The sequence below is a fragment of the Arvicanthis niloticus genome, chromosome 9 (genome assembly GCF_011762505.2).
Source record: "Arvicanthis niloticus isolate mArvNil1 chromosome 9, mArvNil1.pat.X, whole genome shotgun sequence".
Classification (NCBI taxonomy): Eukaryota; Metazoa; Chordata; class Mammalia; order Rodentia; family Muridae; genus Arvicanthis; species Arvicanthis niloticus.
In genome coordinates this window covers 85,536,383-85,552,870 of record NC_047666.1, presented here as the reverse complement: position 1 = coordinate 85,552,870, position 16,488 = coordinate 85,536,383, and the positions used below count along the sequence as shown (strand labels likewise).

General features: G+C 42.3%; 1 protein-coding gene across 3 annotated transcripts in view; it reads left to right on the top strand.

Annotated features, from left to right (window-relative positions):
• The window catches only part of Ipo8 (importin 8), a 66,931-nt gene extending 64,248 nt beyond the window's left edge, over nt 1–2,683 (top strand). For 2 of the 3 annotated variants that reach the window (XM_034511582.1, XM_034511579.2), the window contains exon 25: nt 577–2,683. In XM_034511582.1, coding sequence (XP_034367473.1) covers nt 577–596 — 20 coding nt within the window. In that variant the 3' untranslated portion in view covers nt 597–2,683. The remainder of the gene's footprint in view (nt 1–576) is intronic. The other variant, XM_034511580.2, reaches the window with a different exon arrangement.
• Nucleotides 2,684–16,488: the final 13,805 nt, after the last annotated feature.

Here is a 16,488-nt window from a genome sequence, read left to right as displayed (position 1 = left end):
TTTTGAGCTCACTCCTGTGTTGTTAATGGGAAAGACTTTGTGGTTACAGAGTATTTGAGTGGGAGACATGGGGAGTTGTAGGTGAGGATTGTTCTTCTGGATCTGGGCTTGGGGTAGGGGGGTGATGCATCTTTTGTGAGCATCTGTGAGGAGTGGAGCCTGTAGCTATTGGTTTACAACTTCAGAACTGTTTACCTTTCTCTTATGTTAGCAAATGGGTTTTCCGCAGTAAACATAATTGCTTGTCAGTGTGGTCTTGTTAAAGGCTGGCATCCAGTTAGGAGGCAAGCTAACACCAGGAATCATGCTCTTCTCAACTTGGAAATCCATAAAGAGCCAGGCCTGGCAACAAAACTAGGAGAGGAGATACTGTCTGTAATCCCAGCACTTGGTGTGTGGAGGCAGGGCCATCCTCAGTCAAGTAGCAAGTTAGAGGCCAGTCTGAGCTATGTGAGGCCCTGTCTGGAACAAAACAGTCCTCTATCATAAAAGTCTGTTTCTTTAAGGTTACTTTTAAAACTCTCACCTGAAGCAGTCTTTCATGTCTTCCCTCCCCACTTTTTCTTTTTTTAACAGCAGGGCAGTTTCACATTTGAGGACAAGAGCATCTTCTCTGCGTTTAATTTTGAAGTTGTGCACAGCGACAACCAGAAGGCACGCCCACCGTGCACCGATCAGCATCACCGCTGCTGCTTAGTACGAGGGTTGAGGGCCAAGTGGGAAACAAACAAGGGGCCGTGTCTTCAGCACCAGGCGGCCACAGACCTGCGTTCCCTTTTCCTTGACCCTTCTTACCCTGGAATATATATATTTTTAACAGCTACTGTAATGTACGAAATTTTAAAAAAGCAGAGTCATTGGTTGGAAAGGACAAAGCATCGGCTCTGAGGGCTGAATGCGGAGGGGTTAGAGTTGTATCGGCGCATGTCTCAGGTTTTTGCCATGAAGAATCAGTGGATTTATGCAGATAACAGTGCCTTCTGTTGTACATGAATAATCAGAAAAAAAATTTTTTTTGGAGTGCATTGCAATTTTTTTAAAGCATAAAACATATTTCTAGATATCCTGTAAACCTTGGTTATGTCAGTTCATTCTGCATTTTACTCTGTGAGTTGACTGTCAGGCAGTTAGTGCGGGTCTCACTCTGGCTTCAGAAGCGACCCAGCTTCCTTTGGCCACCCTGTGCCCAGAGGCTTCCTTCAAGGGTTGGTACTTAGGCTCTGGTTTTTCACAAGACATCTGTGGCTATCCTAGGAATTGTTAAATTCCGTTTTTCATCAGTTTTTTCCTCTTAAACGGGATGGTGTTTCTTTCAGGATCACGAGTGTATTGATAACATTGATAGCCTGCTAAGTTCAGGATTTACCCACCTCTCAGCAGCCAGCAGCAGGGACTTGTTAGTCACTGGGCTTAGCAGAAGGTCTTATGAATCATGTGCTTAAATGGTACTGCAGGGGTTGTGGGCATCCAAATACGAAAGCAAACTGACGTTCTAAGCAGGAGGAGATTTCTGGGTGGGGGCTTGGCCAGTAGTTACCATTCCAACCATGTTGGACAGGGCCAAAGCATTTTATATATTTTTTCTTTCTCCTTTCAGCCCTCTTTTCTTTCTTTGTGAGATAGAGCCTGTCTCTGCATGCAACCCAGGTTGGCCTCAAGATTGAAGTCGTCCTGACTCAGCCTCCTGGCCACTGTTAACACACCCAGCTGATGGGTTTTGCTGTGTAGTTCTGGCTGGACTGGAACTCACTCTGGTGTAGGCTGACCTGAGACTTGTGGTAGCCCTCTCTCAGCTTCCCAGGGTTACAGCCACTACAAATGGTAGTTATATATATATTTTTAAATTTAGTAAAAAGACCCAACAGATCTAATCTAACAACCTGCTTTTCACAGTCTGAAATCTCTCCAGCCTGATTTAGCTTAGTCTTTATTATTGCTAAGTTTTTATTTGTTTGTTTGTTTGTTTTTATGAATTTTTCAAGGGTTGGTCTCTTCGTCAGCTGGGTTTATAGGCGAATGAGGATGTCAGTATTGCAGATGGCTTTTCCTAAACTGTTCAAGAGCAGAATATGAACCACTGTGCTTTCATTTGACAAAATGAAAAATGTGTTATCAGGACTTGACATATTTATGGATGTGATACAGATTTTGTGTGAAATACCTGAAGCTTAAATTTCTATCAACAACTGGCAGGATTTTCTAGGTGATTCCCAAATTACAAGTCCTTACTTGTATTCTTATTTTTTTTTTTTCAGAAGTAGCTAAAAAAAAGCCATGTGTTTCAGAGTGAAATTGCCCTGTATTTTGCCATCTCTCATTTTTCAGGGCACCAAAACTGCATGTCCCCCAGCAGTTAGAAGGGAAAGATTGCATTGTAGGGGTTTTAGACCTCTCAAGTTTCCTCCCATGTCTTCTGTGGTTTAATTGTAACATATGCCTTCACACTGGATCCCGGGGGCATGGGTTTTGGAGATGTTATTTTGTGGTGAATTGTCATCTGCAGTATTAAAGGGAAGACATATTCCTGCACATCACCATATCTTGTTTTTAAAGCCAGAGTCATTGTATGATTTTTATTACCAGAAGTGCTAACTGGAATGTGATCTGGTTACCTTGGAAATGCAGGAACTTTTATTATGAATGTACTGTAAAATAAAATGTGGGCTAATTCCCAGTAACTGAACTCTGCTATATGGAATGTTTTCGGGAATGTGGAGGTGATAACTCATTGGCAGGCTTTCCTGACTTCTGGGAACCTGGGACAAGGGGGCTGTTGGCACTGTGGGCACTGAGTCAGAGCCCATAGGTCTCATCATGAACAGAGAGAGCATGGCAGAACAGAGAGAGCACGGCAGTACTTCTGCAGGCCACGGTAGTGCTTGCTGGTAGGCAAACAGTAAAGAGGATCACACAGGAGGAACACTAGTGTGAGGCCGACCTACACTACACCTTTCGAGCTGAACATGGTTGCACATACCTGTAATCCCAGCAGTTGGTAGTAGGCAGGAAGATCAGAAGTTCAAGGTCATCCTCATCTACAGAGTGAGCTAAAGGCCAGCCTGGGTGATGTAAGACCATCTCAAAAATAAATGAATAAATAAAAAAATTAAATAATAAAAACAGAATTGAGTAGCATGTTTGAAGAGCATCTTATTCTGTGGTTGAATAAGTTAACATGCCCACAGGACAAGACCATTGTCATTTCATTGTCATTTCACCAAATGTGGAAAAGTATTTGATAACATTTAGCATCCTCCAACAATAAGAACTTTAAAGGTCAAGTCTAGCAAGAATCTGCCTCAACAGAGTTCTGCTTGTGTTACGTTCAGGTAAGACTATTAAAATGTGGGACGCTCGAAAGCCGTCTGAGAACAGGAATAAGATAACGGTGCTCGCCTGAGATGTTTTAATAGCTCTGGAAGGCCTGGCCTGAGAAATTAGACAAGAGAAAGAAATGGAAGGCACTGAGATCAGAAGACTTCATCTTTATTTGCAAATAGCATAGTTTTTAAATGTTTTATTTAGTTTTAAATTTTAAACTTTCTTATTGAGAAAATATTCTTCAGGCAGTGTGTTCTGGTTATGCTTTTCTCCCTCCTCCAATTCCTCCCAGATCCTCTCTACTCTACGTTTCTTGTTACACTGTGTGTGTGTGTGTGTGTGTGCGCGCGCACGCGTGTGTCTGTGTGTCACAGGCTTGGTGGCAATCACCTTACCTGATTATCTCGGGTAGCCAACATGATTGTACATGAAGAAAAATCTAAATACACAACTAAAAACCTGCTAGGACTGACAAATAAGTTCAGTTAAATTACAGAATATAAGCTTAACCTATCAAATTAGCATATATACACGAGTAAAGAAAAATCAAGAAAATATTCACATTAATAAGAGTTATAAAAATAAATATTTAAAAAATCTCAAAGCCTATAATAATTTAACTGTGAAGGCAAACAAACTATAATGAAGATAAGCCACTGGTGAAAGAAACTGAAGATACAACAAGTAGGCATTCCATGTTCACGGATTGGAAGGATATTTTGTATGTATATATGTACAAGTGTGCATATGAATGTGGGGGCCAGAGGTTAACATTGGGTATCTTCAATTCTCATTTTTTAAAGATTTATTTATTATGTGAACAGTGTTCTGCCTGCATATATGTGGGTAAGGTGGCTGGAAACGCAGAAAGTTCCTCCTGGTGGGAAGTTAGGCATGGCGCCTCGTTAAAGGCCTTCTCGGTTCCTCACAGCGCAGCCCCAATGACACAAGAAATGGATGATAGTTGAGTCTGGATGTGCACCCTCATGAAACTCAGGGCAGACCTGAGTTAAATAGGAAGGGAGAAAGGGGGAGGGGCTGGGGAAGAATGCTTAATTGGCTCCACTCTCTGGCCTTCAGGCATCTCATTAGTATGTAAATCTCTCTAGGGCCTGAGGCCTGTGGCCATGCCCTCTACCTGTGCTCTTTGGGTAGGGTGCATTACCCTGAACGTGACTGAACAGTGCAGGTCAATGGAATTCCACACCACGTGTTAGGAGCCTGGATTCTGGGAGCATGGCAGAATAGATGCCCGTCCCTTACAGGCAGCGGACACCTGTTGATTTGAAGACCCCCATACTCGGGAGACCCTTCCTCAAGTCTCAGGAAATCACAACCACCCAAGAATCACAAACCATACCTGGATGCAATCAGCAGAGGTTTATTAGGGAAGAGAGCTGGCAGCCAGTGGTCTGACTACATACTCGCGCAGGAGTAGAGTTCGACCCCCGCCAGCCAGTCTGAGGAAGGTTTTAAAGGGAAAAACCACAAACCTGGGTAGTGGGAAGGGGGTGAGGGATTGTCAAGGATACAAAACATAAAAATAGTGGTACATTTCAGAGGTACTCATTTTAAATGATTAGAGTCATGTGAAAATCACTCTGCATACTCATTCTTCTCAAAAATGTAGTCTTACCATGTCACTGTCCCCTATACCATCATTACAAAATATTTCTTACTTCCTCCAGTCACAGCCCCACCTAGATGGCTTGTATTTTTTTATGGTCAGGAGTGTGTCTTCCTGCTTTGGGCCTTTCCCACCCACAGGTGGGCCTACTGCCTGAGACTTGAGGAATGTAATCCAGCAAGTGTCCTCTGATTCAGGGATAATGTCCTTCACCAGGTATGTGCCCCGAGGCAGTGAAGGCCTGAAATCTTTCAGTTCAGCATTCTGGAGCCTGTACTTTTCCTGCTCAAGTCTAAGGCAAGAAAAGTCTATACATATTTCATAAAACGGCCTTTATAATTTTTCACTCTACAAAGTCTCCGGGCTTTCCAGCAAGCGCTTCAAAAACCAAGACCCTTTTCATGTCCCTACACATATATGCCTGCATTCCAGAAGAGGGGTGCTGGATCTTATTACAGATGGTTGTGAGCCACCATGTGGTTGCTGGGAATTGAACTCAGGACGTCTGGAAGAACAGTCAGTGCTCTCAACCTCTGAGCCATCTCTCCAGCACCCTTTCCCCCCTTTATGTTTTAAGACATTGTCTCTTCACTAAATCCAGAGCTCATTGGTTAGATTGGCTGGCCAGTGAGCTCTAAGAATCTCTTATCCTGCCCCATCTGTCACCATTGCTAGGGTTGCTGGCATGCCCTGTCTAGTGGATGATGTTCCTTGATTCCAAGATGACCCCATGATCCAAGATGGATCCCAGTGATTCTAAGGTAGATTACCAGTAATCTTCCTGTCCAGTTGTCTTATACATGATGATTCCAAACAGGTGACATCATAGTACAACATCTTAAAGATTCTGTCATAAAAACCTGCAACTTCCACTTTGGGTGGATGCTTTCTCTTCCTGTCTCTACACTGAATCATTTGCTATGATTGGAGCCCTGTCACAGCTTCTCTATGAAGAGCTCTTTAAGTCTTCAGCTTTCTGTAGATGGATGCAGGAGTGTGGTAACGGCTTCATCCCTTCTCAAGTCTTCAGAAACTATGCTTAGAATAGAGCACTTAGTCACCTATGCCACTCCTGGACTTCTCACTCTCAGGAACGGTGTCTCAGTGGTTAAGTTTGTGGGCAATTGGTAATGCTCCAATAGATAACAAATACATTTTTTTGTATATACAATATAAGAAGAGAAAGGGATAATATTTTATTTCCAAAGAACAATCTTTAATGATTGCAGGGATTTGGGGATTAACCTGAAAAATTAAACATGACTTAACAAGATACCAATTATAAAAACAGGCATTTTGTCATGTATTGCTTCAGTCAGTGGGTTTAATTTGATGACTTGAAAAATAAGATATGTGGGCTGGAGAGAGATGGCTCAGTATTCTTGCAAAAGACCTGGATTCAATTCCCAGCACCAATGTGTGCCTCGTAATTGTGTGTAACTCTAGCTCTGTGGAATCTGATGCTCTTCTCTGGCCTCCTGGGGTATCAGGCGTACACTCAGTGTACATAACATGTGTGTAGGCTAAATACTCATACAAACACTCTCTTAGGGTTTCATTGCTGTGGAGGCACAACATGACCAAGGTAACTGTTATAAAGGAAAACATTTGATTGGGACTGGCTTGCAGTTTCAGAGGTTCAGTCCATTGTCATCACGGCGGGAAGCGTGGCATCATCCAGGCAGACATGGTACTGGAAGAGCCAAGAGTTGTGCAACTTGGTCCAAAGGCAGCCAGGAGGAGTCTGTCTTCTGCAGGAGAGCAGGAGAATTCTACATCTAGATAGAACAGAAGGAGAGCCAGGAGGAGGATCTGGATCACATTGGCCAGAATTGAACATACATACATACATGCATACATACATACATACATACATATATACATACATACATACATTCTCAAAGCCCTGCCTCCACAGTGACACACTTACTCTAACGAGGCCACACCTCCTAATAATGCCACTTCCAGTGGGCCAAGCATATTCAAGTCACCACATAAGTCTTTTTTTTTTTTTTTTTTTTTTTTTTTGGTTTTTTCGAGACAGGGTTTCTCTATATAGCCTTGGCTGTCCTGGAACTCACTTGGTAGACCAGGCTGGCCTCGAACTCAGAAATCCGCCTGTCTCTGCCTCCCAAGTGCTGGGATTAAAGGCATGCGCCACCACCGCCCGGCCACATAAGTCTTCAAAACAACAACAACAACCAAAACAAGATATGTTCTTTTTTAAACTAATCTGGCTTGACTAGGTGGGGATTTTTTTGTTATTTTGTTTTTATTTTTTGTTTTTGCCTAATCGGGGCTCATTCATACCTGCAATTTAGATGCTTGGGTACATGGCAGTTGGGATCAGCAGAACCAACTACACCCCCTTCTCTATGTGATCATTTATTTCTACTCCCATCCCCCAACACACACCACCACTTTAAGACAGGGTCTTACTGTGTACCTCAGCCTGGAACTGGAGTGCCACCTGCTTCATCTTCAGGTGTCAGGAGACCTTACTTGCTAATCCAAACATTTCCACACAGTGACAGCTATTTTGAGGGAGTCTGAATTAAAAGCTGCACATGGTTTTGTTCTAGCCTTAAAAGTCCAAGTATCACTTACACTGTAGTTTACCATATAAAACAAGCCAGCTCAGACAAAGATAAAATGCTACAGCTGGATGAGTGAATAAGAAAGTCACATTGCACAGGAGTGTGGACAGAGGTTGTTACACTTTTTTGGCCATTACAGTAAATATCCACTACTGTCTGCACTCTGCTTGTAACTCAATTCCCTTCTATATGCAAAATATACTCACATCTTCACAAGATCCCTGAAGTCTCATTGAGTAATGTCATCAGCCTTAAAGTCTATTATTTTATAGTTTGCATTAAGTGCAAAATGGTTTGTGCTGTTTTTGATTCAGCAATCTGGGAACCAAGAGGTTTCTAACACACACACACCTTCCCCTGCTACCCTAGGCCCGATGGGGAAGTGGCCAGTGGCTGGTTGCCTTTCTCTCCTGCAACTCTTACAACACCCCCTAGCCCTCAAGTCATGGCGATTTTCTCTCTTCCTCTCTCCCAGGTCCTAGCCCAGGAAATCTAAAAGTTTCACCCCTCCCTCTCTCTCTGCCCAGCTATTGGCCATTGGCTCTTTATTGATGGATCAAAACCCAATTGGGATAAGGACCTTCAGTGTCCTGACAGGCAGATTCCTGATTAAAGCATTAGAACCAATCCCGAACAAAATGATCTACAGCTTTGTTTAAAAAAAAAAAAAAACCTAATATATTTCCAAAATCTACATTGTTTAGTAAAGCGACAGAGAAGTTTACCATGTTTCAGTCTGGTGGTGTGACTATTACTTTGTTTGTTTCAGTGAACAACTTTCAAGGGGGTTAGAACTAAGATGACAATTTAAGATTATTTTGGGTGGAGTTTGGAAAGGTCAGTAGCATGTAGAATAATATAATTTGTTGGTGATTTTCTTCAGTTAGTTTTAGAGAAAGAAGTCAGATACTTTCTAAGACAACTCTGAGAGTTTCAGTTGCTCCAAATTCACACTTGGCAGTGTTAGTCATTTTATTGAGTCAATATTAAGATTTCTTTACATATTACAGATGCAAATTCTTTATCAGATGTGTGTCTGTGGCTGATGTTTCTTTTTCTGTTTTTGTTTGTTTGTTTGTTTGTTTTTTAGTGTGAGTCAGGGTCTCACTATGTATGCCTGAATGGTTTGGAACTACCTGTGTTGAGGCTGAGCTTGAACTCCTGATCCTCCTGCATCTACCTCTCAGTGTTTGCTGTTACAAGTATACACCTCCATGCCTGGATTAGCAGCAGAATTTCGATGCCATCCAACTGATCAATTAACTTTTTACAGCTTGTGATATGTTTTTGCCTAACAATAACACTATTGTGGGATAACTTTGCCCTTCCAATAAATTGAGACCCTATACTACAAGTGATCTTGTTTGAGACAAGAGGATTTGCAGAGGATCAAGTTGAAATGAGATTACTGGGGTACATCCTACTCCTAATGGCTGGTATCCTTATATGAAAGGGAAATTTGAGGGCAAACAGACAGAAAGAATGCTATATAAACAGAGAGAGAGAGAGAGAGAGAGAGAGAGAGAGAGAGAGAGAGAGAGAGAGAGAGAGAGAGAGAGACATCTTAACGAGCCAGAAATGTCCAAAATGATGACAAAGTTCCAGAAGAGGATACACGGAACCTGAAGGGCCTACCAACCTACACCTAGATTTGTGACCTTCACCTCCAGAACCATAAAATGATACAGTTACTATTATTTAGAACTTTAATTTGAGGTAGGGATGGCTCAGTTAGTAAACAGCTTGTCACACAATTAGGACCTGACTTCAGTCCCCAAAACCCATGTAGAAAAGATGGATGGACTGTGTGTGCTATGGTCATCTCTATGTTGATGGATTCATGAGGTTCAACGGCCAGCTAGTCTAGCCTAATCAGTGAACTTCAGGCCAAGAAGAGACCCTGTCTCAAAGAAGGTAGATTGTGTCCTTGAAGATGACATCTGAGGTTATCCTTCACAATATGCATAAAAAATATACACATGCACTAAATAAAAGAAGGTTCACTTTGTGAGACTTATTATCCCAGCCCTAGCAATGGTCACTAAGCCATGAAAATGTCCTTTTCTTTATGAAGTCTGTTGCCATTTTGGTAAGCCCAATTTCAAAGAGTCATGAAAGAGTTCTTGAGTTCAAAATTATTTCAGTGTGTCCTTAAGCCAGAAGATACTGACAGTGCTAGCATTTTTATTGGAATGAAGACAGCCTTGTGTATGATTCAGAAGTGCAGGTCTAAATTTATACCTTCATAGGCCTTTTCTTAGCCTGTGCCTTTTCTAGTGCATGCATGAAGACTTTCTATATTTCTAGGCATATGCAATTGCTTTTACATGTCTTATTCTTTAATTCCTGGCCCCCAAAGGGGAACAGAAACAAAAGTAGACAATAGTTCTGGCCTTTTAACTCCAATGAGAAGAGTTATCACTGACCAAATGAGGTGTCACAAATGGCTGACCATTCCTGTGCTTGTCTGTTGCAGGATATTTGATCAAACCATGAACCCTGAGATTGTGTTATTTACTGAAAAACAAAACAAAACTGTTTCTAGTTGTTGTGTGGCTCAGCCCTTAGCACACACCTTTAATTCCTCTGGCTGGAATACAGACAAAGTGATGAATTGGAGAAAGATTTGACAGAATAGGATATGTCCAACTCTCAAGAGAAGGGAGAGGAAAGGGAAGCTACTTAAGAGAGCAGCACAGAGAGAGGAAGGAGGCAATTTTCCAGGAGAGTTTAAAGAGACAGGTTGAAGAAAAACCTGTGTAGGAGCCAGAAGATTAGAACATATTGCCAAAGTTAGTAAGAGGCCAAACAGAGCAATTCAGTCAGAAGCTGAGAGAGAAGTGAGTTGGAGTAAGTTAGATTGGAGAGGAGTTTGACCCAGAATAGCTGAGTTGAACCAACCAGGCAAAACTCAGAAACAGCTAGAAAGGGTGAGTTTATTCAGTACTAAATCTCAGAGGCTGAAAACATTCTAGGCCTAGATTAGATTGTATGGAGGGTAGAAGTTTCCAGGACTAAGCCTAAGTTAGCAGATGGAGGCAGTAAACCCCCAAGATGACAATACTCTGGCAAATAAAAGTTACTTTAGTATTTGTACCTCTGTGATTGGAAGCACCCATTAGCAATTAGAACACAGATCCCAATATAGGAGGGCAGGATCCTTACTGCCTACCTGGTCTCCATAGGCTGCTTGTGAGCCTTGGGTACACATGCATGGTGGCTGCTTCTCTAAGACCTGGGGGATAGGAGACAGGTTGACCAAAAGTAATGCAATTTACTTTCCAAGTCTTCCGCTGGCAGTTCTAAGCCTGAGATAAACTCTGGTGCTCCCAGTTACATCAGATAAATCCTACTGTTTTATATGTGGTTCAGGTGGGAAGTTGAGTGATTTCAGTGCCTTTTATTTAACTATCTTCATGCAGTTTTCTGATTGCACTTGAATTGTTTAAGTTTGGAGAGCCCATCTGAGCTGGAGAGAAGCTATATAATCAGAGGTTGTTGTACAACAGTTTCTCTTGAGATTGAAATACCTTATCCTGCAGAAGCCTTTAAGCAGGAATGTAAATGGCTTCAGGAAGTCCCTGAAACTGACCAGATTTACTAGGCCCCTCCCTGCCAGATAAAGCAATAAAAGCTTAATGTTCCTCTTACATATGCCAAGCTTCGAAGAAGATTCTTGAACTCAGACTGCTTCCAGGAAGAAACAGAAACCGGCTGAGCTGCCTGGAAGGGATTTAGAACAAGTAACTTGGCAAGGATGTTTCAACCTGTTGAACTGCCAGCAGGCTGTGCAGTATGCTCCATGTTTCAGCTATTGTGAGTTGCCATCCATGCTAGGGAGGGTTGTGGTGATCACTTGCTTCTTTAAGTAACTCCTTACCCACATTCCTGTAATTAACTGCAATGAAACTCATTGGTTAGTTGGACTTTTATGGCATCCATTCTTTGGTCTGTCATGATTCCCTATCTGGGGTCAGTAGATACGTGTTGTGTTGTCTCCCCAGAAAAAAATCTGTCACACAAGAGTTGTGAAATGGATTAAGACAACAAACTACAGTAAGAGATCCATCAAGCCTTTAGTCATTGTGGCTGTGGTGTCATCTAGAGGAATGACACCACAGTGGAAGAGCTCCTTCCCCCCATGGGGAGGGAGGGCCAGATCTTACTGTACAGGAAGCCATGGATGCTGTCTAATAGGGAGGGGAGGCTGCTGAGTGTGTGAGTGTGTGTGTGTGTGTGGGGGGGTTTGCACAGTAGCACTGGGTTCTGAGTCAGAGTGGAAAGCAATGAACAGAAGATACTGAATTACTAAATGGAGCCAAGCTCTCCTTGTCTGGGAGATTCATGATATAATTTTTTTCTCCTGAAGAAAATCATGTATAAACCAAGCTTGCTTACTAATGAAAGATCAGGAAGTAAAAAGACACCAAGTCCAAAAAATAAGGAACTCACATCTGAATTAGCATTTAGTGTTGACATTTGAGAAAAACAGTCCAGCTCAGTATAGCAGGACTTTAGTTCTTTGAGATGGGTTGTCAATGTAGTGTTGTTATGTGCCCTAAAAATCTACCATTCCACCATGATCAGGGCAATCACTGGGGAAAGGAGCCTCACTCCGTAGTAACAAATTCAAGATACTAAGGAAGTGAAGCAGATTTAATAGACCATTTTGCAGAAAGCAATGACAGCATCGAGGATGGTTTTTAAAAGTCCCTGATCTGATCACAAAAATTCCTATCATCTTTCCCCCATAGGCCGGGAATTTAGAAATTTTACAACCCAGTATCACTACCTCTTTAAGCTTCCCATACTCAGGGTTTTGGATACAAAGTCTCGTTTAATAAATGTGGGGTTTGAAATGGCTCCCTTTCTGACTGTGGGCTCAGTCATATAGCAGAGTTTTGAGATAATCAGTCACCAGTTGCCAGGAGAGAGAGGAGCCTTGCACTTCTGCTTTTCTGTAAATCTAAGTGCGTCTCATATTGAAAATGCCATCATGATTTAATGAAAATTACATCATGGAACCTGGTTAAGACAAACAAGGGAGTTTTGATAGTCAACATTCCACATAATGTGGGTTAGGGTGCAAGTGGGGTTAGAGTCCATTTTGTTTATTTTTTGTTGTGTTTTTATTATTACCTGTGTGTGTATGTGTGTGTGTCTGTCTGTCTGTACATGTGTTACAATAAGCATGCAGAGTACAGCTTTGTGGAGTCAGTTCTCTCCTTCCACTGTTGGATTAAATCAACAAGGTGCTAGGTTTGTAGTCATTTGAAGGGGAAACTCCATATGTAGAAGTGAGTGCTCCTCTTTGTCTCTCCTGTATTCTTAAAATTTTTTAGATTGATTATTTGTGCATTTCACATCATGTACTGCAGTCTCATTCATATCTTTGTATCCACCCTCTGCCCTTGCAACCCCCCCCCCCAAACCAATAAACCCTAAAACAAAACAAAGTGTAGAAAACATCACATTGTGGAAGCTACAGCGTGTTGTAGTGTGTTACACAGTCTACCCTTTTGTCCAGACATCTTTACTTGGAAATGTTCATTGCAACGAATCATTGGTCTGATTCGAGGCCTCTGGCTTCTGCTACGCTAGCAATACTGGAACTTTACCTATTGTTGCCCTGTGTCGTGGAGATCCTGCAGCTTTGGAGTGTCAGGACCAGCCCTTTCACATGCTCCAGCAGTTCACAGATGAGGTAGATTTTGGGCCAACTCAAAGCCCTGAATCTGGGCCTGGGCTGTTGTGCACTTTTGTCTGAGACAATGTCTCGACTCAAACTTTCAGTGGTCCTCCTGCCTCAACCTTCCTAGTGCTTGGATTGCAAGTGTCAACTGCCGTCCCCAGCTCCGATTTCCTATGTTCAATATTTGGGTCGTTTGTGGTCTGTGCTGGCTTGAGATTCCACAGCTGCTTTATAGCTATTGTGCATGCCTGCATTTGTGTGTGTGTGTGTGTGTGTGTGTGTGTGTGTGTGTGTGTGAGAGAGAGAGAGAGAGAGAGAGAGAGAGAGAGAGAGAGAGAGAGACATGCGTGCATGCATGCTGGGAATTGAAACCAGGGCCTTGTACATGCTAGGTAAATATTCTACCACTGTGCTAAGTCCCCAACCTAAATATAACTGTAAAGAAATTAAAAAAAAAAAAAAAAGTTTTCAGGTCAGTTGGATTATGGGAACCTGCCTTTACCATATGAGGTAGTGAAAACCACATATAAACATTTAAATGGTTATGTGATGATCTCTGCCATTTCTTATTATTTCCTAAACAATGCAAAAAACCATTCACTATCCTTCTGTAAGGTGCCCCACAGAGCACAGGCTGCTGATTGCCGAATGGAGGGAACTGGAGCATGTGATTTTCCTCAGGGAGTGAAGAGTGAATATATCCCCTGAGAATATGGGCAGGTAACATCGCCTAGTACTCTTGGTCTACAAGGAAGCTGTTCATTATGGAATTGTTAAGAAAAAAATATTTTTAAATTTCTTTCTCTCTCTCTCTCTCTCTCTCTCTCTCTCTCTCTCTCTCTCCCCCTCCCTCCCTCCCTTCCTCCCTCCCTCTCTCTGTGGTATGATGTGTGTGGTGTGTGTGTGGGTGTACTTGTGTAAGAGTGTGTGTAGAGATTAGAGTATTATTTGCAGGAGTCAGTTCTTGCCTTCTACTATGTGGATCCTGGAGATTAAACTCTGGTTATCAGGCTTGGCAGCAGGTGCCTTTACCCACTGAGCCACCTCAATAGCCCAGAAAAACATCCCCCCCCCCGTTTTTTTTTTTTTTTTTACTGTGGTCAAATGCATATAAAGACAGGGGATGAAGAGATGGCTCAGTGATTAAGAGCACTGACTACTCTTTCAGTGTACCCAAGGTTTGGTTCTTAGCTCCCACACTGCTACTGGTGACCATCTGTAACTCCAGTTCCAGGGGATCTGACACCCTCTTTGTATAAGGGTTCTCTGAAGGAACAAAAATGATAGCGTGAACTATATATATTAAAAGGGGATTTGTTAACGTAACTTATAGGCTGTGGTCTGGCCAGTCCAGCAATGGCTGTTTCCCAATAGAAAGGGCAAGAATCTGATATTTGCTCAGTCCAGAGGCTGGATGTCTCTGCTGGACTTCAGTGTGTGTCAGAATCCTGAAGAGGTTGGTTCTAACGCCAGCAAAGGAATGCCTTAGCTGCAGGCAGAAACAGCAGGAGTGTGGGCAAACAGGCAAAATGCAGAAGCCAACTTCTTCCATGTCCCTTTATGTAAGTAAGCTGCCACCAGAAGGTGGCCCAGATTTAAGGTGGTTCTTCTTGACCACTTCAAATGATCAGGATGTAGGGTAAGTGTTGTGTTTTATAAAAAAGAAAAAAGAAAAAAAAAAAACAGGATCTGTTTGGTAGAGGCGCAGTATGGTGGGGTGGAAAGGGGTGCCTCTGCGGGCCCATGCTGAGGCATCCCTTCCCTCTAAGGTACTAGCTATATAGTTTAGTATGGATATAGTATGGAATAGAGTTTATTTAGGGCATGGAGAGGGGAGCTGAGGAAGTAGAGACAGAGAAAGTCAGGGAGAGAGAGAGAGAGAGAGAGAGAGAGAGAGAGAGAGAGAGAGAGAGAGAGAGACAGAGAGGAGGAAGAAGAGGAGGAGCAGGAGGAGGAGGAGAGGCTGGCCAGGAACAAGAGGAGAGGGGGGAGGGGAATGGGGAGAGAAGGGACAGAGAGGGTAAGAGGGTAAGAGAGTGAGGAAGGAGCAAGCAGCCCCTTTTATACTGGCTGTTGCCAGGTAACTGTGGGGTGGAGCCTAGAACAATGCTAGCGGTAAGTGCTCACTCTCAAGCAACTCAATCAAGAATAATATCTCCTAGCTGTGCTTAGCTGATTCCAGATGTGGTTAAGTTGACAACCAAGATTAGTGATCACACTCTTCCGGCCTTCGGAGGCAGCAGTTACATATGTGGTGGATGGATAGATCTACATGCAGGTAAAACATTTCATTTACATAAAAAGTACAGCAAAATAAATACATAAAGACAACCCTCTCTCTCAAGAAGCACATACCCATACTTGGTGCGAACCATCCTATTGCATTTAAATCTATGTTAAAATCTTTTCATAATAAGCTTCGTTTGATTAAAAAATATATAATTTACCATTTGTGATGGTTTGAATGATGTCTCCCATAATCTTATGCCTGCACACACATAGGCTGTGGTAGGACAGCTCCAAGAAACCCACAGAGATCATTTCTGCTTTTTTTTTTTTCTATTTCTGCTTTTAAACAGTTAACTGAATATGCCACAGCCTGACTCTGAGCTACAGAATTGAAAAGGTTTATGTTTTCAGCACATAATGTGCTAACAAGAATACTTCTGAATCAGGCTTATGCTATGGGTCAGCAGGTAAAAGTGTTTTCTGCGTGGGTCTGATCTTGCAGACTCCACAGTGGAAGGAGAACCATTTCTAAAAATGTCCTGTGACCTCTGTTTGCACCTATCACACACACACACACACACACACACACATATATATATAATAATATTAATAAATAGTAGAACAAATATTAACATGTTATCCATGTTAACAAGGATATGGAGAAAATGCCTCATGTACCTGCTTACTAGAAATATGACATGTGCTATCGGAAACAAGTTCAGAATTGCTAGAAAAGAGCCACCACTCTTTTCCGGACAAGGCAAACTTTACTCTTGCCGAAGAGAGTATACTTAGAAGATACATAGAGTATATTTTCCTGACTGTGAAATATTTTCACAGCCTCCTGCTGGTAGCACACTGTATACACACACAGAGGTAGGAGGTGCATTTGGTTTTTATTCTAACTTAGGTGGTAACTGTGTCTTTCCCCCAATGCCTGGGGTCTAACTTCGTAGTCTTAATTCATTTGATTAATCTGAGAAGAACTGGTAAACAGGAAATGAAGGAAGAGGAAAGGAGAA